The sequence below is a fragment of the Maylandia zebra genome, linkage group LG7, assembly GCF_041146795.1.
Source record: "Maylandia zebra isolate NMK-2024a linkage group LG7, Mzebra_GT3a, whole genome shotgun sequence".
NCBI lineage: Eukaryota > Metazoa > Chordata > Actinopteri > Cichliformes > Cichlidae > Maylandia > Maylandia zebra.
Window position 1 is genome coordinate 46,030,987 of NC_135173.1, and position 22,956 is coordinate 46,053,942.

A 22,956-nucleotide genomic window follows, 5' to 3' on the forward strand; every position below is an offset into this window, starting at 1 on the left:
TCAGGTTTTGTACATAGTTTAATTTCAGTATTGGCCAGAGTCAATTTTGCCATTTCACTTTATTAATTCATTTGTAATATTCTTCAATTCAGTTCAATTCAATTCAATTTTATATAACAGCAATCACCGGAAATGTTATTTATATTGTAAGGTAAAGAGCCTACACCGAGTATATCAGATGGACAGCTTAGGTTGAGCAGTTTGGAGAGAAAGTCATGAGGCAAGGTTAAGATGGTCTGGTCTTGTTTTATGTCAGCTAATTAAGACGCATTTTTACTCTTTTTAGTTTAGGTTGACTTCACTGTAATAACTTTGGAAGTTAACCCCTTTTGTTTGTTTGTTTTTTAAGCATTATTCCGCACGACAGAACGGTAACAAAATGTCCCTCCAATGTTCAGGCTGCAGTGTTTTAGTATTGAAAAAAATACAACATTTGGCATAAAGAGCCAGAAAGTCATATAAACGTCATGACGAATGGAAGAGAGGAAATTTACAATATGTTCAGCTTCCAGGGGTGACATGAAGCTGTATATCTTTCACGAGCAAAATAACAGCTGTGAGGATTTGGGACTCACAGAGTTAAAAACATGGAGGGAGCGGAGAGCGTCTGCCACAGCTGCCGTCACGTTCCTACGGCAACGCGCTGAAGCTTCCTCCCGGAGGATCATGGGAAGCAATTCTGGCTACTGAAGCGGAGGGAGTTTCGAAATATTTCGTGATTATATACGGTATAAATTCCAAATAGGTAAGTTATAATAAAATTCTCAGCATCGCTTAGTCTGAAGATAACCAGTGAATATAGCCAATGTACTTCAAATACTCAGGTTAGGCTTCTTAGGGACTTTGTCTCTGCGCACTAAACAGAACCAGCTAGGCTGCTAACGCTATTCTTTTCATGTTAATCATACCGTTACCTACAGTAATGTTTCTTCCCCGTCTTTGTTGTTGTTGCTGTTGGTTTTAAGCAAAGTTAATTTTAGCTCACAATATAATGAATACATTTGCAGTGAGCACGTTATTTATCGTATCGTATCTCAGGGAGATTTACGACTACGTCTGGAAAAATACACTGTCTGTGTTGCCGTTACAGTTTCCTGAATGCACAGTCACAAGGAAGCACTGATGCTGTCTTTCAAACATGGAGCTGAAGTTGGAAGTTGTTCTGTCATCCAGCATCAAACGGAAGAAACCATGGCCGCGCTTCTGCTGGCTCGGGCAGGTGAGGGGAATTCATTTTTACGAAAATACATTTCTATAGACATACAAAATATGATTACAAGCAGGTGTCATGGCTCTTCAGGAGAAGGAATCTGTGTTTCTGTTGGATGACAAGAGGATCAGTGAAATTAACATGGTGTCTGGTCGTACCAAGAAGAGAACTCCTAAACTCCATCCTTTGCTCAACAATGTTGTGACAATGGCTTCATCGCAAAACGGTGAGCTTAGTATGTCAACTCGAAGCAAAGTAATGTATTTAGCTCTGAATATTGGCTAAGAAATTTATCTTGTTCTTGGTTTTTGTTCCAGGTATGTGGCTTTGTGGTCTTTTGGTCTCTGGAGAAGTGTTTCTGTGGAACCGGGATAAAGATTTGCTGAAGACTGCTGCAGGAGTCCCAGAAATAGTTCAGATAATTACTTCTTTTCAGGGTATGTGTGTATTTTATAAAGACACCTAGAGGCAAAATAGTTTGATTTGTGTAGTATTTGAAAGTTTTCAATAAATTGAATAAATCAGTTGTGGGACCTTTATATGCATCACTTTAAATATCTTGTCTATACTGAACAAAGTATTGTTTTAACTTTGGCATATTTCCTTTTAATTTATCATTGCACTGCATGAATATCTTAGTTTTACTTATCCTAACTGTTCTAATTCAATTCAATTCAATTTTATTTATATGGCGCCAAATCACAACAAAAGTCGCCTATGAGCGAGCACTTTGGCGACAGTGGGAAGGAAAAACTCCCTTTTAACAGGAAGAAACCTCCGGCAGAACCAGGCTCAGGGAGGGGCGGCCATCTGCTGCGACCGGTTGGGGTGAGAGAAGGAAGACAGGATAAAAGACATGCTGTGGAAGAGAGACCGAGGTTAATAACAGATATGATTCAATGCAGAGAGGTCTGTTAATACATAGTGAGTGAGAAAGGTGACTGGAAAGGAAAAACTCAATGCATCATGGGAATCCCCCGGCAGCCTACGTCAATTGCAGCATAACTAAGGGAGGATTCAGGGTCACCTGGTCCAGCCCTAACTATATGCTTTAGCAAAAAGGAAAGTTTTAAGCCTAATCTTGAAAGTAGAGATAGTGTCTGTCTCCCGAATCCAAACTGGAAGCTGGTTCCACAGAAGAGGGGCCTGAAAACTGAAGGCTCTCCCTCCCATTCTACTTTTAAATACTCTAGGAACAACAAGTAGGCCTGCAGAGCGAGAGCGAAGTGCTCTAATAGGGTGATATGGTACTACAAGGTCATTAAGATAAGATGGGGCCTGATTATTTAAGACCTTGTATGTGAGGAGCAGGATTTTGAATTCAATTCTGGATTTAACAGGAAGCCAATGAAGGGAAGCCAAAACAGGAGAGATATGCTCTCTCTGTCCCTGTCAGTACTCTTGCTGCAGCATTTTGGATTAGCTGAAGGCTTTTCAGTGAGTTTTTTGGACATCCTGATAATAATGAATTACAGTAGTCCAGCCTGGAAGTAATAAATGCATGAACTAGTTTTTCAGCGTCACTCTGAGACAGGATATTTCTAACTTTAATGTTTAATGTAAACAGAATTGGTCCTAGCACTGAACCCTGTGGAACTCCATAATTAACCTCAGTGTGTGAAGAGGACTCTCCATTTACATGCACAAATTGGAGTCTATTAGATAGATATGATACAAACCACTGCAGTGCAGTACCTGTAATACCTACAGCATGTTCTAATCGCTCTAATAGGATATTATGGTCAACAGTATCGAATGCTGCACTAAGGTCTAGCAGGACAAGCACAGAGATGAGTCCACTGTCAGAGGCCATAAGAAGATCATTTGTAACCTTCACTAAAGCTGTTTCTGTTCTAGGCACCTAACTTATTTTAATTAATTATTCTATTTGTATAGATTATACACACACACACACACACACACACACACACACACACACACACACACACACACACACACACACACATATGTAGTGAACATCTGTAACAAAATTATCTGATCCGATATTTTCACAGGGAATTCCTCAAGGCTGTCCCTCCAGGTTTCCTGTGATGGGACACGTGTGCTATTGGTGGCCATAACTGGGCAAGTTTTCCTGTGGGAATGTATAGACGTGAAGGATTTGACAGGATTGCGAGATGGTCCAGTCAAAGGACACTGGGCTCTGATAAAGTCCCTAGAAGACACCATCCTGCCTTCTTCCCAAGACAAAGAAGCATCCCAGCACACAATTTTTGTCAAGACAGAGGTCTGGTTTCTAAACAGAATCCATATTTGTGCCATATTTAAATCAACAAAAGCATTTTAAAGACCTTCTCATCATTTCTTATTGTCTAGAGATCTTATATGTTTTTTTGTCATCCAAACTACCTCAGGTTATGGGTGATAGCTGCTTATCTGCCTTTGTTTTCACATCTGGGAAGAAGCTTGTTATCACTTGCCTTAAGATTAAATGGAAAGAAGGTCACATGAAATCAGGGTGAGTGAACACATTGCTGTAACAGTAAGACTCTCCTTGAGTAAATATAATTGGAAACATTTACATAGTAAATTTAAATAGTAAACATGTAGAACTAAAAGGACTATTTTTTTCTTTTTAGTTTTGTGGGATACAGGATACAGTGGGCCACTAAGACATATCCCATGTCTCGTCTCACTCCACCATGCCAACCAGTCAAGTCCAGAGGGGCTTTGGTGCCAGCCTTCTCACCAGACGGCCGACTGTTAGCCATTGTTCTGAACCAGAGGAAACCTAAGGTGAGCATGTAGCTTCTTTCTTTTTTCACATCTACATTTTTTAGGTCCATTGATCAGTAGAAACATAAATCAAAACGTGTGTTGCCTGTTGGAATTTAGGCTACACAGGTCCTCTTTGTGAGCATGCAGAATTTTGTCTCGATATCAAGTGGCCTCGGAGGATGTGGAAGTAAGAAAATGGAGATCCCCTCCAAATACATAAGGTCAGTGTGTACAAGTAAAAATGATTTGCACTGTGCGACAGTCATCCAGTTAAATTTGCGAGAAAACTTCTATTTAACAGTCACTGCTAGATTGTACAGTATTTACAAGAAATAAACAGCATTGCATGATCCTTTCCCAGCATCCCAGGAAGAGAAATCAACTATATATATACAAATGTGTCAAAATTGCCAAGAAGTGCAATCACGACTGCCACTACTACTAAATGGTGTGATGTATCACACAAGGCTCTCTGTGGTTGAAAGTATTTTGGGATCTCTGTTGGAATGATTCTTATCTCATCCCTGAGTCTGCTCCCATGTGAGGTTTTCTCATGTTAAAATAGCATTATTTGTCATCTCTAAGTGTTTATGAAACGGGAGTTTATTTATAACATTATGTAGCCTTCACCATAATATGTAAAGTCACTTGTTAGGGATGATTTGGTCCTATATATGTAAAAATTAGCTGAAACTAATTGCATTTCTTCTCTTTCAGGTCCTATTGGGTGGGCAGTGTCAGCTGGTCCCCTGGAGGCCTTTTCTTCGCATGTGTTTTGAAGCGAGGCTCTCTTCTTATGCTGGCTCGCCTTGGGGGTCTGCTCACTTTAACAAGCTCTGGTTGCAATGTCGACTTTGGACCCGCACACTTCCTACCCCTGCACCCTCTCGTCACTTACCGGTATACTTTATTTAAAGGCTGTCGTGCTTGTCACTTACTACTCCATTTGAAAAGTTGTTGATTGGTTTGAGCATATGTTCCCTTTCTTTATTTTGTTCTAATTTCTGTGCTGATCTTATGTTTCTCTATGAAGTCCACCCATGTCTACAAGGAATGGGGAAGCCTCTTTGTCCAGCTCCAGTTTGTCTGTGCGGGACGTGATGAGACAGCGGTATTCTGTGACCTGGCATCCACGACTGTTGTATCTCATTGTGTCTGATGGTTACATGGCCACAGTGATGAGGGTGTTAGACAGGCCTTCTCCTGCCCTGTTACTAAAAACACTTCTGAAGGACACAAGAAAAGATCTTGAGAAGACCAGCCGAATGCTGGATGAATCACAGGTAATTAGCCCAGGACTTTTAGAAAATTATTAGTACTCTAAGCATTACAATTTACGTATATTTGTTATTTCTAGAGTCATGTAAAGGCATGGTTGGACTCGGTATCCTGCTTGAATCTGGACCTCAGCCTGGATGTATTTAGTCCCACTAGTACATGTCGACCCAAGACCACAGGCTCTTTCATTTCAGCAGCCACAAATGGATCCACTTTGCCTCAATTTCTGCTGGACCAGCAGACACTGGGTGGCACAAAGGAGCTTCTTGAAAACATACAAGTCAGTCACATATTATTAGAGAGAAATGTCTTGTTTTAGTCTGGGTAACACTGATTTATAATGTGTCCTGACTGTTTTAATCTGCTGTTTGTGTGTGTGGCTTCCTAGGCCGTCTTTGAAGATGACTCTGATCTAGATGGACTTCCTGCCGGTTCTCATGTGGAGGATGGTGGTCGTTTGGAGTTTGCATCAATGTTTGACACGATCCATGCCCTAGAGACACACGCTGACACCTCATTTGTTACTGGCCAAGATTATGAAACTGATTCTGTTGAACTGGAGAGGGAGACTCTTCTTCACCGTAAACTTGGGAAGATCCAGAGTAGATTGTTGACTGCGTGGGCCTTTGGCATCTCTCTTGGAAATGCAGTGGAACACAGAGCTCCTCTGCTGAGGCACACTCTGCACTTTTTGGTTCGATTTTCTGCTTTACTCCATTTGGTACCCAACTCTGTCATCCATACAGGAAGAATGAATACCTCGCCATTTACTTGGCTCTCACAGCTCATCAAGACCCTTATTTCTTTCCTTTCCTGGGATACTGTTCACTCAAATGGGCCCAACTGCTTAGGGCTGATGGTGGAGTTTACGAAACAGATAATATGCCTTATTCTAAACCCTCATCCTGACTCCAAACACATGAGCCAATGCCTGGTATCATCTGAAAGTCTATCCAGAGTCATGCTTATATTGCAGCTTATCTCTGATTCTCTTGACCACACTTACTGCTTGCAGCAAGAATCTGACTGGCCCTCTATTGAGAAGCAATCTGCTTCACATCCACCACAGCTCTCCTCTTCAGATATATATCATGTGCCTCAGTTACAGGATGAGAAAGAGGAGAAATCAATATTTGTACCTCAAGCTCAACCTGCTCCTCAGCGACCGTCCAGCAGGTTGGAACAGACTTTTTCTCTACATAAGTAGTTATAAGCAAAGCTTAGCTTTAGCCACTAAATTTCATGTCGTCCACTGAATATAAGGCTTTATCAAAGTCTTACAGAATTTGATTTTGTTGTTTTTTGTTTGGGGCAGATTGTTGGGAGTGTGGCAGCTGGTGTACAGGGTCACCCAGCAGTATAAAGAAGAACTAAAAAGATTTAAAGGCTATGATGGCTGGGACGAGGAAGATCAGCATTTGTCTGTCATCATGTCCCAGATTCAGACAGCACTGCAGGGTATTGGAGAAAGACTAGAAGAGGGCCCCGCACTGCTGAGTTATCCAGGTATGGAGCAGGATGGATAACTACAGTATTTTTTCAAACGTAACTCCAGATACAGAAAGTGAAAAACCCAAAAGTTTTTTTTTTTTTTTTTTTTACCAAATATTACCAAATATAACAGCTACGCTTTATGTATTAAAAGACAAAATAAGCACACAGAAATAGTGCATCTTGTGTGGGTGTTGTTTAACTAAAAGTTTGTCCTTTGTTGCACTAGGTGAACATCTTTTCCTGTGTGGCTTATACCCGGAAAGTGCCGATGTGTGGCGGTTACAGATTTGTCAAGAGAGTGACAAAAGTAAGAACAAGTATATTTCAGGTTTTACATTAGGGCACCAGACTGCATAGTCACAGTCAGTTTAAAATAGTCATTATATGCCTCTCTTGTTAGGTCGTGATCGTAGTGTCTTTCAGCAGACACGGCTTTGTCTGGCTCTCCTGTATAGTCTGCTATCACAGTACCAACTAAAAGAAGCCCAGCAGCTGGGGGACCACATGTCTCAGCTGATACTGTACAGGGCTCGACAGGAGAAGGACAGCGTGACCTCCAAAACCTCATCTTTGAGTAAGTTTCGAGAATCAAGATGTTAAGTAATTAAAGCCATTGTTGGAAACTTTCTAATAAATCCTTTGCAGTTAGGCTTGTTTGTTTTTAACAGGGATAGTGTTCATTATTTAACAATGGAAATGTGATATTTGGAGGCAAAAGATCAGTTCACTACATTAGATGCAAGCAATTACAACAGATGGTTTTAAACAACAGATGACCCAGAAGAGACATTATTTGATAAACAGACCAAAGGAAATTGAGGAAAAACAAGGCAGGAACTATATGTGATAGCAGGTCTTATTACATTTAACAAAGTTTTAGGGCAGTAGTGTACTTTTTTGTTCTTGATGTGATCTATCACACAGTTACTGCAGATTGTTCTGTGACCATATTCTGCTGCATGCAGTACATCATTTTATATTACCTCACGCTTTAAAGCATGCAGGGTGCACATAAAAAGAGTCATTAGCATGAAATACTTTGATTCGACATTCACATACATCTCTCTGTCTACAAGACCAGGCTTTAAAAGCTGCTTTAAAGCAGAGTTTACTGTCTGCTTTTATGTCTCATAGATAGGCAGTAGGTTACAGTCTCTCAGAATAACTTTAAAAAGCACAATTTGACCACAGTGGAAATCAAATGTGTTTATATGAGTTCTATATGAAAACCAGCTGCCAGCTGGAGAAGTAGAAGGGTGGCAAGACAGGAAAATTGAACACATTTTCAGACTGTTTCTCTATAAAGACATTGATAGTGTTACTGTACACATGAAGTGTCATGAAAACTTTATTTTCATACAATTCTGAGGGGAGTATTAATGTCAGATAATAGTGGGAAAACTGACTTCATCTGACTATCTGACATATAGTTTAGACAAACCATAATTCTAATTTACTGGTTATATGCAGAAATCAAGTAACCAAATCACTGTAAATAGAAGATGTTATTTATTATCTCTGCCTTTACACCCTTCAGTAGATTCTCTTCCTTGCCCATGGCTCCCGATGGACCTTCACAATGACGCTGCCTTTGCGGTGGTTCAGACACTGGGGAGATTCATGGCCTCTTACTTCACCAACCAGCCGCTCTCCGTCCTGCCCGCTCACAATGTCGTAGTTCTGCCTCCACTACATCTACCTCATGGTGTGTTGACAACTTACTCATCAGTTAAAAATTTATTAGGATTTATTCATAGCATGTATTGTTGTATCATGTAATATGTCTTTCCTCAGCCCCTAGTGTTGAGCGTGTGGTGTCGTTGTGCCAAGAGGAGGTGGCTCGTGCAGTTCGACAGCAGCATCTTTCGGAAGTATGGACAGTGGACTATGCTCAGGACCTGCTCCTGATAGGGGGTCTACTTCCTGAGTCTGTTTGGTTAGCTTATCATCTGGGGGACTGGAAAACAGCAGTGTCTCTGAGCCTGGCGTACACCAGTTACTGCACCAACCATTTTGACTTCACTCGGTCAGTTTGAAAACGTATAACAAACAGGCTGATGTTTTTAGAATATCGTATATTAAACTGCATAAACAGAAGAGGGTGGATGGATGGACTTCAATATTTGTGAATTTTTTTTCCCCCTGTGACATGTTTTATGACAGGCTCAGGAGGAGAGAGCTCCACCTGCCAGCAGTTTTAGAACCAGAAAGCATTTTTCAGGCGGAGTTGGAGTCTTTTCTGGGCAACAAGACTGCCTCCCAAGATTGCATTGATAAAGATGCTGACAAGAGCTTATCAGGTTAGTGAGACCTGACTTCTATGAGGTGATCCCAGTGCACATGAAACCTTTTAACCTTGCTGTCTGTGCTATTGTTTTGTCTTTGCGTGGTTGTTTTTTAAGATCCTTTGGAAGGAGAAGACTGGGACTTGTTACAGATCTCCATACAGGAGATTCTGAAAGCTTCAGTCATTGCAGGACTGAATGTTTTATCTTCACCCTTGTCTACCTTGCTGGACAAAGCCAAAGACCTGTGTTCTTCCCTACCTACCTTGGTGCCCAGTGGACTGTATCTTCCCTCCCCACCTCTGTACTGTCCACAGCCTTCTCCCAACACACAGGTGCATTAATAGAAGATCAGTGTTTACATATGGTACATTCACAGGATAATTGTCTGCTAAATGTTGTGCGTGTGTCTCATGATTAGGATCAAATAGGGACAGAGGGGCAGTTTGCAGAAATCACATGTCGACACAAAGTCTCTATGGATCTTCAAAGATTAGTGTTGCTCCTAAGATCTGGCCGGTGTTGCCGTTCTGCTGCTCAGTGGTACATCAGCTCTCTGCGCCGTGCCAGACACCTGCTACACAAGGTATTTCTTCGCTTAAGGAAGGGCTTAAAAAAGAAGTGGGATATTCTAGTTTGAATGAATGATTTAGATTAATTAAAAAAACAACAACTAAATTTCTTGTTTACAATTTTGTATTACGAGTGTGTTCTAAAAGACACATGAAAATGCTTTTTGTCTCACTGCCTACCCTTTTCTTTTTTTAATAGATCTTCATTGGTCCGCTATGCATATGGACAAAATAATGTGGTCGATCATGTCCTGTGGAATAGGTGGTGGTAAACATTTTTCTGTCTTTAATCAGATCAAGAAGAAGTATTCTCATCGATCCGCTGCTGAGGAGGAAAAGGCTTTCCCGGATGGATTGATGAAGTTCATCACTCGTAGTGGTTTTTTCAGAAGGGGGCCGAATAATGATGGTCACCTGGACTCTGACATCATTCAGACTATTAGTAAGATGCTGCTTACTGTAAATTGTGGATATAATTGGTGATGATCTAGTTTCAGGTTACTTGTATTAACCATATTTCTGCTATGAAGTTGTTTTCAGGGAGCTGTGTGCTCTATGCTGGATGCTTCATGTCAGAGACCAGCTCTCAATATGTTGCAGGAGGTATCAGGCTGCCAGAGAGCATGTTACAGATGAAAAGGTACACTTTTTTTGAGTGTGAATGTGCAATTTATTCTCTATTCTTTAGCCACTGATGCCTTCTAAATGCTCTGGTATATTTATGCTCCTCAGTTTTCTGGAGATTCTGAAGTGAATTCTGCCTGTGTTGATGCTCTCCTTTGGGCCTGTCGACTTCTGCCTTTCTCACGCTTCCTTAGTGCTGATGAAATTCTTCAAGACATACTGCTCAGCCTCATGTCTGAACTACCTCCTGTGTCTCTGGTGACAATCCCTTGTCTAATTATACATGGTATCTTATGATGAAAGACACTCTAGTGACTACATTTTTCATTCTTTGGTTTGTCTTCTTTTTTCTTAGGTTGCAGACACACTTGTAAAAGCCTTCCCAGAGGAGAAAGAGTCTGTCAGAGTCCCTTTGAGAGAAAAGTATAACTCGCTGTTGGAGAGGCTGAGGCAGTGCAATGTGCTTGGTACAGACCCCACTTTTTGTTTGCAAGTTGCTTTGAAGTGCTGTGCAACACTTAAAGAAATTAATAGCTTTTGGCTTTAATCCTTCTTTTAGCATTTTAAATGCATAGAAGGCAGTGAAAGCCTTCATCTTATATTTTAAAAGGCCAGATGTGATGCCTATATAGTAATTTATTATGGTCTTTAAAACAAGTCATAATAGTAGTGTTTGAGCTTTGATTTCTGTTGAAAACACGTGATAACTGGATGCTGATTCTCTGTGTAATATCTGATTCCTAGATGGGAAAAAAGAAGAAGGCAACGAGCTCATGGTGATTCTCATTCAAGACAAACACAGGCAAAGGAGGAAACATCTGGCACGACTAGAAAGGCACTTGGCTCCCCCTGTGCTCAATCTGTGGGAGAAAGAGGATGAAGAGGAGGATGATCAGGAACATGGGATGGCCATGTTAGGGCAGCTGTCATTGGGTACAAGTCTGAGTACCAGCACCATAACTGACTGTGGTTTCCCATCAATGCGAATTGATGGAGACACAACAGATGATACATCTGGGGCAGTCTCTCCTGAACAGTATTCTAGAGCTATGACCGGGTAGGCAGTGTGAAATACTACCACTGCCATTATTCTGTGGTGTTGTGTGTCTTATTTGTATCTTATTTTGCGTTATGTGATTGTTTCAGAGTCAAAAGAAAGGAGAAAGAAAGAGAAAATGAAAAGAAGACTGCTGTTAAGATTGAAAGCGTAATTCAAGAGGAGAGTAACCAAGGCAGTGCCAAGAAAATAAGGGAGCCCTCCCCACCAGTGGTTGGGACCTGGGAGTTTGAGCTGGAGGATGAGGAGTACTTGAGTTTCCTGGAGCTCTTCCTCAGCTACGTGCTAGAGAAGGATAGTACCGATGGTGGGGACTCGAGCAGTGAACTACCTTTGTTTAAGGGCTACTGCTCTGAGCTGAGGAAGAAGGAGTTGCATTCTCTCACCTTTGACGTGCTCACCACCATACATCGTCGTCAAAGAGATGGGCTCAATCCAGCAAGAAAACACCCAGGCCATGATCCACCTGTATTCAGAGCTGGTTATTGCTACAGACCTGTAAAACATGGCACAACACCTGAACTGCAAACTTCCTCTGTCTGGAATGAAACCCCCATAACCAGGTCTAACCCTTCTGCCAGTTCTCATCCTGGACTGAGAATAGGGCGGCAAAAAGGTTTGTTTGGCCTCCGACAGCAAAGCAGTGTGCCTTTAGACCAAAGAGTGATGGGAGGGCTGTCTGGTAGTGAAAGTAGGCCTATTCAAAATGCTTCAACCACTGCACAGCCATCAGATAACATATTTAGTCCTTCAGTGTCTGTGGAAGCTGTAACTGAATTGCAGCAGGGCTTGGATACTCAATTGGAATCTAAGTTTCCAGAACTGGGCAGGCTGCTGGAGTGGATGGTTCGCTGGGCTGACAAAAGGGCGCTAATGGGGCATCATGGTAGAGTAAAGAAAGATAAAGCAGGAAAAGTTGGACGAACAGCAGATGAAGGTGTAGTGATTCGTGTCAAAGCCTCAGCACCTGCCATCCTTACTTCCCTCAGTTTGCTGGAGCGCAGGTACACCGCTCAACTTGGGATGGACTGCTTTAGCGCCCACTTCCGAGTCCCAGAAATGGAATGGACAGTAGCCCCTGTGCTGCAGTCTGAGGTGGAAAGTAAGCTAGAAAGAGAGAGCAGTGTTGACACAGGCTACCCCGGATCAGCTAACACTCCTGTCACTGGTCTAGATCACAATCTACAGCAAGGAGAACTATCCATGTGAGTGCCCAATATTTTATTTACAGTCATAAATTTCTATATTAAACAAACTGGACTGACACACATTCAGAGGATGTCTTTATCGAGCCAGTCTGTACTTGCCAGTCAGTTTATTTTGGATTATAGGTGGCCAAATGAAATCTACTCTTTTATAGATAAGTCTTGATCAGTTTATAAAACTGGGTTGTGTTTAGTTAGTGCCTCCTGTCCTACTTTTTCCTACATGTTGCTGTTCTGTTGGTCCTCTGTGCCATTTAGCTGCCTCTCCAATGAGTCGTTCTTATTTTCTTCCTTGCAGTGGTTCTCATATAGATGAACCAGAAGAGCTGAAGAGTCACCAGAGTCCTCTCCCTGCTGTCCAGAATCAGCTGACTTTTGATGCGCCACACAGACCGTCAAGTCCAATACAGCCATCTCTCGATGACTTAGATGTTACACCTGAAAAAGACTGTATGACGCTATGTTATACTGCAACATGAAGGCTGCCATAACACAGTTTTTTGTTAGTTTGTTTTTTAAAGAGAAAATACTAATGGATTTATATTATATTTCTAGGCAAACACAGTGACAGTGAGGGCTTGGATGTGTTGTCTTCTGGTTCCAGTGGAAAAAGCTGCACACCCAACATGGTTAGTATCCTCTGTTAACATTCCCAGTATTCATCTCTATCATCGTGACTGTCAAAGACAATATGATTGTTGTTTTTTTCGTTTTCAGAGTTTAAAGCTTGCAGACCTAGACTGCTCAGAAAAAACTGACAATATATCCAGTTCCACCTCTGTGTAAGTTATTATACCTATATATAATGGTGACACTGTTTTCTCAGAGGAGAACATTTAATTTGTTCAGTAATGCATGTTTCTCAGACATTTCTAAAATTTAAAAAAAATCTCTGCAAATCTAAGCATGCAAAATTATTGGTGAAATTTCCTGTACAGTCATGCTGGAAGCGTACAAGAACCTCCACACCCAGAGCCTCTTGCACCTTCCATTATACAGTCTGAGGCTACAGTCCAGGCAGAAACTTCTGATTCAGCTGGCATGCCACCCCCCAAACCATCTGTAGCTCCTTCAAACTTTCATCCACAAAGCTCCACAGCTAGTGGAGCCACTGCATATTCTCCAAACTCCAATCAGCCATCAACCACCCACATTCCACCAATGAGAGAACGTCTGGGTGAAGACTTATTCAGGCTGGTTCAGGTAAAAATGGGACCAACCAAAAGGGAAGGATTGGATTCAAAAGATTAACGCTGAACTGAGCGTATTTGTCCTTTCATTGCAGCATATCAACTACATGAGTCTGAGAGAGGTTTTGGGAGTTACATTTGCCAACCTACAACTTGCCCAGCAGAGTGCTTCTTTGACCCACCCAGACATGAACTCCTCAGACCCTAATGTGCCATCATCTTCCACTACCAGGTTCGTTCCTGAGCCAAGCACCTTACCCAATCAAGCTACCGTCTCTGTGCCACATCCAGTACAGACATATTCAGGATCCAAGAATACCCAGTTCATTCACACCCATACATGCCGACCTCCAGACCAGCCTGCCAATCAACAGACACAGATAAAAGCTCTGCTGTCTAGTACAACCAGTGTAAATTTTCAGGTAAGATAAGATAAGATAAACCAATATATTTATTTATCCTAAAAACAGAGAAATTCCTTAATTTTAGAAAAATGTTAACAGATTGCTTTTCTGTGTGAATAATGCTTGCAACACAGTGAAACCAAGTTTGAAATAAGTCCTTGTTTCTTCAGGAAATGCAGCCACTGTCCGTCCAGGCGAACTCGGCAGACGTTCAGCTGTTTGAGAGCAGGAAGTTAATCCCCTCCTCCGAGGGCCTTCTCACCACTACAGACACTGTTCACAGCACTCCTGTGTTGCAGCCTTGTAATGGTAGCAGCCAAAATGACTCTGTTCCACAGGTTTTGGGCCTGAAGTTACCCCAGCAGAATGCCCCGCAGTGTTATCCGGCCCAAAACCCCCAAGCATTGCACACTTTAAATCCTGCAACCTCAAAATTTGATCAGAAAAAGTTTAAGCACAGTGACCAAACCACCTTAAAGAAAGCAGACAGGTCTTCAGTTCCAAAAAGACAGCTGAATTTTAATCCTCCACACAATCCTACTCCCAGAAACTCTCAAAATCAGATTTGGCCATCGGAGCAGTCCAGAGGTCAAGAGTTCTCCCTACTCCTTCCCGCTTTTCCAGCTCACACACCTGCAGCACTGCAGGGCCTTCGCCTTCTGCACGTACAGTCTGTTTCTCAAAGCAACATCACCTTCCCCAGATTGCCTTCTTCTCCCAGACATCCTCCTTTGATTGCAGCTCCAATTAGAGAAGCACCTGCGATCAAGCTTCTGCATATTAAATCTGAACCAAAAATGGTAAGCAGTGCTTCCCAAACGTCCTGATTTTCACATTTGGTACCGCTGTATCTTGTGTTATAGCTTATTGATGGATGCCTGTCCCACAGGAGTTACCCTTGGCCACTGCTTCAACCCATGTAACTCGTCTCTTTTCCATGGAGGATTTGACTAACTTAGTGAAGAGAAACCCGAATGCTGAAGAGGCTCGGCTGCAGTTACTTAGAGTAGACCCATCTGCTGAAACAACTAGAAGAGACCCCACTTCTTCCACCTCTATCTCCAACAACAGGCAAACACATAATAGTTCTATATTAAGTGGTTTCCCCCCTTTTTGGTCACTATTTTACTTATATATCATTTTGTGTCATTTCTAGGCTGAAGAGGAGAGAGGGGAAGGCGAGAAAAACTGAGGTCACATTCAGACCAAATGACTCCATCATTCCTACACATGAGGTAGAATGATATTAATTCCAAAAAGTTTTTTGTGCTTAATAGATATTAAGTTACAACACACTCATCATATGTTTGCTTCATTATTATGTTTTTACGTATGTTTATATATTTAGCCAGCTGAACTTCCTGTGAGTGAAGAGCCTGCAGCTGCCAAAGAGATTATCCCCGAACAGGATATTCCCATTCTTCCTGGTTGGTCTTAAATGCACAACACTTGATATTTACAGCGACATTGCATGCTTACTGTATGTTAGTAGGTTTTGGCACTGTTGAGTTTCCAGTTTCAGAGTATTAAAGCACCACTGTAGATGCCAGGAGCCACAAAATGTATGCTTTCTTTTTGAAATCGCGGAGAAGTAATACTGTTTTAAAAATCTCTTCTGAACTAGCAATAATTATTCAGACTCTTTAAAACTTTCCTCAGAAATAAGAACAAGGAGATAAGGACATTCTTGATGAGACAATATCATATATTATGTCCCATTTGCAGTTCTATTGATCTGCTTCTTGTTAACTCCTAGAATCTTTTGACTCTTCACTGACTGGTCAGAGATTATTGGACAGAGTTATGTCCACTTCAGCTGAGCTCCATGCCTTTGCTTCCGCATGTAAACGGCCCCCAGAGTGCCATGATGCTTCCACCAACACAGATCCAGGTGAGTTAAAGTTAAAGTGTTGATGCAATGGTTTTACATGGTTGTAAAGTTACTACACAGCTTACATTTATTTGTAGTTGAATGAAATTTCTTTAACAGCCTGACTGTTTTTATTCATAAGAAATAATTAGCATAAACAGTTAAAGAAAAACTTGAATTATAGCTAAAAATCTTAGCATTTATTCTTCTTCTTTCAGGTTATACTCCCAAGCTTGTGGATAAAGCTGTATCTGTCCAGGCTGGCAGCCCTAAATGTAAGTCTCTTTGAATTTGCAGGGTCAGTGATAACAGTCTGATTATTTATTTATTATATGATACAACTGAGAATATCTGTGGGTGTGTATGTTTGTGTTCTCCACCTAGCACAAAATTCTGGGGATTTCCGGGTGTGCAGTGAAGTCACTATTCAGAACACCAAGGAGCCAAGACAGGAGGAAGAGAAAGTTATGGTAAGATCCTTGGAATACATGCTGGATTCACCAAATAAAGGAGCATTACAATTTTTAGCTACAGTAAATTGTGCTTTTGGATTGTACAGCTATATTTGAATACAACAGTATATTGTTTAACCTGCTGTTTTATGTCAAAATAGCTGCTGTGAAAAAAGGGTCTGTTATTACCTGGATGCACTGAATATATTTAGCATAGATGCTCTTTTAACGCCTGTAAATAAAAGTATGCAGGTCTTTTCATGCAGTAACTATAATGTATTAAGTTCATATGATTTATGCACACTTTTACCCCTTTTATTATATTTCATCAGGAGGTTGCTTAAAGTATCTTTTTTGTTTGTTTGTTTGTTTTTTCAGGATGTGGGCAGCCGCCAGTTCATAAGTGTCTTAGATATAGAGGAAAGGAGGCACCGTCAGGATCTTCCATTCATCCACCCTTCTTCACCTACATCTGCTCAGCTTCATGTTCTTGCAACCTCTGTTATCAGGGGTGATGATGTCGGTGCCGTTCCGCAACTGTCATTCACAATTCCAGAGAATCTCCTGAAACCCACGACTCAACCAGGTCTTTATAAGTTTTATAGAGTTCCGTCTACTGAAAATTGTTGTGCCGCTGTTAAAGCACACCACTGCTATTCTTCCAAATATCTTTGTATACTTTAGATATTCCCGAGGAGTCCCCTTCAGTCAGCCACATTGAACCCAGCAGGGTTTCCGAGAGAAACACTCCACTAAACAGTGAGACGGTTGATTTGTCTGACTCTGAGATCCTTCAGGCTATAAAGACCCAGAGCTCTGAACCACCCAGTGTCTCCTCTTCAACTCCTATAGTCAGGTTCTCCTCTTGCCTCTCAGAGCTGGATTCCAAGTTGGCTGCTCTACAGAACATTGCAGATCATTTGGAGAAGGACTTCTCAAACTCCGGGATGGTAGAAAATGTTTTGTACTTATACTACTTGTATTTTTAATGTCACCAAAGTTTACAAATTGAATTCTACAGCTGACATGCTTATGTTATAGGTAATTTCTTGGTTATTCTGTTGTGTCTTCATGTAGCTGGTTAACACTATTGAAAAGCTCAAGCCAGAGAAGGTCCCTTATGTGAGGACGACCACAGCAGTAAAGAAAACTGTCAGACTCAATGTCCCTAAGAAAGGTGCTTCCTAAAATGTATTCATCTGTAGTGAAATCATCTGCATTTTTAGTTCATCTCAAAAAATTTGTTACAGTATATAATGAAAGCGTTATTTTTGTAATATATTTCAAATATAAGATATTACATTGTGCGTCACTGTTTTTGTTCAAATGCTGATATCAGTTATATATTGTCTAACAGCATGGGCACCTGATGTGGACATTTTACCTGAACTGAGTGAATCCCAAGAAGATGATGAAAATCAAGAAGAGGAGTTTGTGTTTGATTCCAGTCCTGAAAGAACAACTTCTTTTCATTATTCCACTTCTCCGCACTGTCACAGAGCTGGTCTGTCCCACCTAAACAGCCCACCAAGTAATCGCGCAATTAATTTAAAAAAACATCACTAATGACAACAAATATATTTAACAGCAGGCTGATTTATAATAACACTTACTAGCTGTCACTCTTGTTGTTTGTTTCTATGTTTCTGTCTCACCAAAATGAGCTGAACTTGGGTATAATAATGTTTATTTTTCTCTAATAGAGGACTACTGTACCATTTGACCTGATTGTGAATCTGTCTTTATAGATGGAGGACATACTGTACTAGCATACGTGGTTATTTAAGTCATAATTCTTGTATGTTTTATCTACAGGAATGGAAGCTCAGTTAAATGAAACATTCAGGATATCTCACGTGTAAGTTGAAGTTGGTATACTGATCTTATAACTTATCATTTCTGCTGTTGATTTGCTCGCCTTTTTTCCCATTTCTCTTGAATATTAAAATATTCTGCCCTCTACCTGTCAATGTCTAGATCAGCAGATGAGAATCTGGGTCAGACTGAGCTATCCGATACAGCAGAAATCTTAGACGAGTTGATAAGAGAAGGCTATTTATCTCAGACTGACTTGGATTTGTCCACCTCACAGACTCCACACCGTAGCAGGTATAGTGACTACTAAAAATGAGTGCTGCTCAAATGGTGACTTAAACAAGTGTGATTTTTCTCTGAGCTGTTAAATATGTCCCACAGCAGGCAGGACCAACTGCAGAGTAGCTCCATGTCGCAGAATCATGCAGAGGATGAGAGAAGAGAGCTGAGGATGTGGATGAGAAGAAGACAGAGGGAAAGACTGGCTGCTTATCAAAAACACAGAGAGACCCTGAGAGAGAGGGAGCACAAACCTTTCTCTTCTTCAGCAGCAGTGGTGAGATTCAGTCGCCTTTTCATTAGGGTTTCTATCACATGCTGTGTATTTGAAATATCCCATTCACTTTGTTACTTTTTTGTTCTCTTCAGTATTCAGCAACCAAAAATAGAACGACCAGTTCGAGAAGCAGAGAGAAGAAAGAAAAGTATGTATTTTATTTACTTAATCGTTGTCTTAAAGAAATGCGTCTGCCTGTGCAAAACTATTTCTCTTGATTTATTAGGGCCCTGCTTCTTGAGCAGTACAACAAGAGGACCCATGAAGCTTTTTCTTTGGTCAGTGACTTTCTTGCCTCTCCTGCATCCACATTAAGCTCGTCAAGGCCTGAAGGACCTCAGGTGGCCTCCGCCACACACTCTTCCTTTGCTCCTCCCTCAGGCAGCACTCACAGGTATCGTCTGTGACAGTAATTCGACCGGGAACCAGACTCATTAAAGAATAATAAGAATGTTGAACACATTCCTTGTAAACTTTTTTTTAAAGATTATATACAGTGACGAGGAAAACTATGTGAACCCATGGACTTTATTTTCTGAAGGTCCAAGGCCCAAGTAGAATAAGGCTGCTTCTGTTATGATGCCATGAATTTATCATCATACGAGTGCATTAATAGTTCATCTATAGAAGTGCACCAAGGTTGTTCTCTCATTTGCTTCTGTGTCTTTGTGCCAGGATGTTGAGGTCAGGGCTGTCGACTACCTCTGTCGTATATTCAGAGACACTTTGTTGAAAACAAACTCTTGTGTTTCAGCTATAAGCAGTCACCAGCATTAAAGCTGAAATGCATTTGTCATCCTCATCCAGAAATAATAGTTGGTGTAATTATCGGTGAGAGCTGCTATTCTAGTTGTTTTGACATTTATTAAGAGATGAGCGCACAGTTACCTTTTGTGGCCTTTTTTCTAGTTACAGAATGAATTCAGAACTTTTGCAGAGTATCCAAGACGTGTACCTACAGAGACGGTGTATTAAAAAATAAACAAAAAAAGAATTGAGGCTTTATACAGTAATGGAGTTGATTTCTCTGTCCTAGAGTTTACAGTGATATCAATAATAAAAGAAGTCTGAAACCCCAGTCAGGACAAACCCCAGCCAGCCTTCGCCAACAGTTTGCTGAAGTGCAGGTACGGCCTTCTGACGATTACCACAGGAGACTGGGACTACACCGACCAGGTACTGTAATGAAATATATTGGTATTAAAGTAAATGGATGCTTAAACTGTAAAAAAGAAAAATGTTTAGGTTGTGCGATTAATTTTTATTTATTTGTTTATTTATTTGTTTCAGCGACCTTTTTGCCAAAGGACCGCTTGTCTCAAGTGACTAAACGTGGTATGCTCAAGAGCCCAAGTAAACTTCCTGCAGCGAGCCACAGTAAGGAACAGCATGATTGGTACCAGAGAAAGACGGAAGTGAACAGAAGTTCTTCAGAAGGAACTGCAGTAAGAACAGGGATCCTGAGGGAGCAGACAAGGCCGAAAGAGCGAGAAGAGATGGAGCAATCAGGGTTTGATAGGCTGCAGGAGGAGTTGCAGTCTAACATAGTAAGAACCTCACTTTTTGCCACCTATTTTCCAGATGCTGTAGATGGAAAATCAACTCTGAGTCACTCTTATGATCACTCAGTGCTTGAATTAAAAACTGTAATTGCTAATTAGTTTAAGCAAACCAAACAGCAATTTTAATGTTTCTGTGTATAGTGGGGCAAAAAAGTATTTAGTCAGCCACCGATTGTGCAAGTTCCCCCACCTAAAATGATGACAGAGGTCAGTAATTTGCACCAGAGGTACACTTCAACTGTGAGAGACAGAATGTGAAAAAAAAAAAAAAATCCATGAATCCACATGGTAGGATTTGTAAAGAATTTATTCGTAAATCAGGGTGGAAAATAAGTATTTGGTCAATAACAAAAATACAACTCAATACTTTGTAACATAACCTTTGTTGGCAATAACAGAGGTAAAACGTTTACTATAGGTCTTTACCAGGTTTGCACACACAGTAGCTGGTATTTTGGCCCATTCCTCCATGCAGATCTTCTCGAGAGCAGTGATGTTTTGGGGCTGTCGCCGATCAACACGGACTTTCAACTCCCGCCACAGATTTTCTATGGGGTTGAGGTCTGGAGACTGGCTAGGCCACTCCAGGACTTTCAAATGCTTCTTACGGAGCCACTCCTTTGTTGCCTGGGCGGTGTGTTTTGGATCATTGTCATGTTGGAAGACCCAGCCTCGTTTCATCTTCAAAGTTCTCACTGATGGAAGGAGGTTTTGGCTCAAAATCTCACGATACATGGCCCCATTCATTCAGTCCTTAACACGGATCAGTCGTCCTGTCCCCTTGGCAGAAAAACAGCCCCATAGCATGATGTTTCCACCCCCATGCTTCACAGTAGGTATGGTGTTCTTGGGATGCAACTCAGTATTCTTCTTCCTCCAAACACGACGAGTTGAGTTTGTACCAAAAAGTTCTACTTTGGTTTCATCTGACCACATGACATTCTCCCAATCCTCTGCTGTATCATCCATGTGCTCTCTGGCAAACTTCAGACGGGCCTGGACATGCACTGGCTTCAGCAGCGGAACACGTCTGGCACTGCGGGATTTGATTCCCTGCCGTTGTAGTGTGTTACTGATGGTGACCTTTGTTACTTTGGTCCCAGCTCTCTGCAGGTCATTCACCAGGTCCCCCCGTGTGGTTCTGGGATCTTTGCTCACCGTTCTCATGATCATTTTGACCCCACGGGATGAGATCTTGCGTGCAGCCCCAGATCGAGGGAGATTATCAGTGGTCTTGTATGTCTTCCATTTTCTGATGATTGCTCCCACAGTTGATTTTTTCACACCAAGCTGCTTGCCTATTGTAGATTCACTCTTCCCAGTCTGGTGCAGGTCTACAATACTTTTCCTGGTGTCCTTCGAAAGCTCTTTGGTCTTGGCCATGGCGGAGTTTGGAGTCTGACTGTTTGAGGCTGTGGACAGGTGTCTTTTATACAGATGATGAGTTCAAACAGGTGCCATTCATACAGGTAACGAGTGGGGGACAGAAAAGCTTCTTACAGAAGACGTTACAGGTCTGTGAGAGCCAGAGATTTTCCTTGTTTGAGGTGACCAAATACTTATTTTCCACCCTGATTTACGAATAAATTCTTTACAAATCCTACCATGTGAATTCATGGATTTTTTTTTCACATTCTGTCTCTCACAGTTGAAGTGTACCTCTGGTGCAAATTACTGACCTCTGTCATCATTTTAAGTGGGGGAACGTGCACAATTGGTGGCTGACAAAATACTTTTTTGCCCCACTGTAACTAAAGGGAAAACAGATGATGTGGTTTTGTGTTAAAATGTATTTTTAATTGAATATTTTCTCAGGCTTTGGCAGGGCTTTTGGATGAGCATGGTGATGCTTCCAGATCAGAGATGGACTGGCTGGATAATCTCTCTGAGAGTGGAAGCAGCAACCTGAGCAAAATAGACTGGGAAGCTATTGAGAGGATGGCGGCTGGAGAGGAAGTCTGAGTGTCTCCAGGAAAGCAAAAATGGTCCACGTAGATACTTAAATAGCTTAAAATATTGCTGGAAAAATGAAATGTGCTGTATTTGTATGTACCTATTACATATACTGTAAATCCAAAGTGTTTTAAACTGATGAAAATAATAAATAAATAATAATAATAAAACAATAAATTACATATGATGTAATCAGTTTTGTAGCGTAATAGGCTTGTCATTTTTGTGTATGTGTAAAACTTTCTACATTTGTACTTTTTTGTACATACTTCACTTCCTTAATAATAAATATTTTGAGGCAGTTCTTCTCTCCTTTGCTCATCTTCCATTTCTAATGTTATGTTCATGTCTGCGATCCTCTGTAATTCAACCATTTTGAAGGGTTTTTGAACGGCCTGTTTAAGCTGAAGCATCTCAGTCTGATTTGATTCCAGACATTTTTTGTTTGAGGTGGACTTGCTATGTGTTTCGGATCACTGTCCAGCATAACCCAAGTGAGCATGAGCTTCAGGCTATGAATAATGGCCAGACATTCTCCTTCATGTCTCCTAATTACAGCTTCGTCCAGGCCCTGAAGCAGCTTTTTATGAATGGTGTGGGTTTTTTTTTTATTTCAGATGCAACAGGACTTAAATCTTCAAAAAGTTCAGCTTTTGTCTCATTAGTCCACAGAATATTTTCCCAAAAGTG

At 41.2% G+C, this 22,956-nt stretch overlaps 1 protein-coding gene across 4 annotated transcripts; it reads left to right on the forward strand.

Annotated features, from left to right (window-relative positions):
- Positions 1–625: 625 nt before the first annotated feature.
- Positions 626–22,567, forward strand: cplane1 (ciliogenesis and planar polarity effector 1). Of its 4 annotated transcripts, XM_012917450.4 has the most exons (51): positions 626–745; positions 1,091–1,219; positions 1,301–1,436; positions 1,528–1,647; positions 3,226–3,458; positions 3,586–3,689; positions 3,811–3,967; positions 4,067–4,170; positions 4,667–4,849; positions 4,983–5,232; positions 5,307–5,507; positions 5,616–6,403; positions 6,543–6,733; positions 6,948–7,028; positions 7,122–7,295; positions 8,259–8,426; positions 8,516–8,747; positions 8,885–9,021; positions 9,124–9,341; positions 9,428–9,592; positions 9,873–10,020; positions 10,109–10,218; positions 10,311–10,460; positions 10,558–10,669; positions 10,947–11,259; positions 11,349–12,464; positions 12,763–12,914; positions 13,020–13,093; positions 13,182–13,246; positions 13,403–13,667; positions 13,750–14,076; positions 14,229–14,858; positions 14,948–15,129; positions 15,215–15,293; positions 15,407–15,485; positions 15,815–15,949; positions 16,147–16,203; positions 16,313–16,398; positions 16,759–16,966; positions 17,065–17,139; positions 17,257–17,330; positions 17,458–17,557; positions 17,738–17,911; positions 18,196–18,238; positions 18,358–18,489; positions 18,577–18,751; positions 18,844–18,899; positions 18,978–19,145; positions 19,788–19,927; positions 20,042–20,298; positions 22,129–22,567. In XM_012917450.4, exons 2-51 carry the CDS (start codon positions 1,139–1,141, stop codon positions 22,273–22,275), a joined length of 9,552 nt encoding a protein of 3,183 aa, XP_012772904.2. In that variant the 5' UTR covers positions 626–745; positions 1,091–1,138; the 3' UTR covers positions 22,276–22,567. The 4 variants fall into 4 exon arrangements, with proteins under 4 accessions (XP_012772904.2, XP_076742611.1, XP_076742613.1 ...); XM_076886496.1 differs by having other exon boundaries at positions 17,065–17,330; XM_076886498.1 differs by having other exon boundaries at positions 17,065–17,330; positions 18,580–18,751.
- Positions 22,568–22,956: the final 389 nt, after the last annotated feature.

Bases quoted from the DNA above. Each gene is read 5' to 3' on its own strand.
- cplane1 (XM_076886496.1), top strand. From the start codon at position 1,139: ATGGAGCTGAAGTTGGAAGTTGTTCTGTCATCCAGCATCAAACGGAAG. The intron at 8,748-8,884 runs GTCAGTTTGAAA...GTTTTATGACAG, and splicing joins AACCATTTTGACTTCACTCG to GCTCAGGAGGAGAGAGCTCC. The intron at 14,859-14,947 runs GTAAGCAGTGCT...CCTGTCCCACAG, and splicing joins TTAAATCTGAACCAAAAATG to GAGTTACCCTTGGCCACTGC.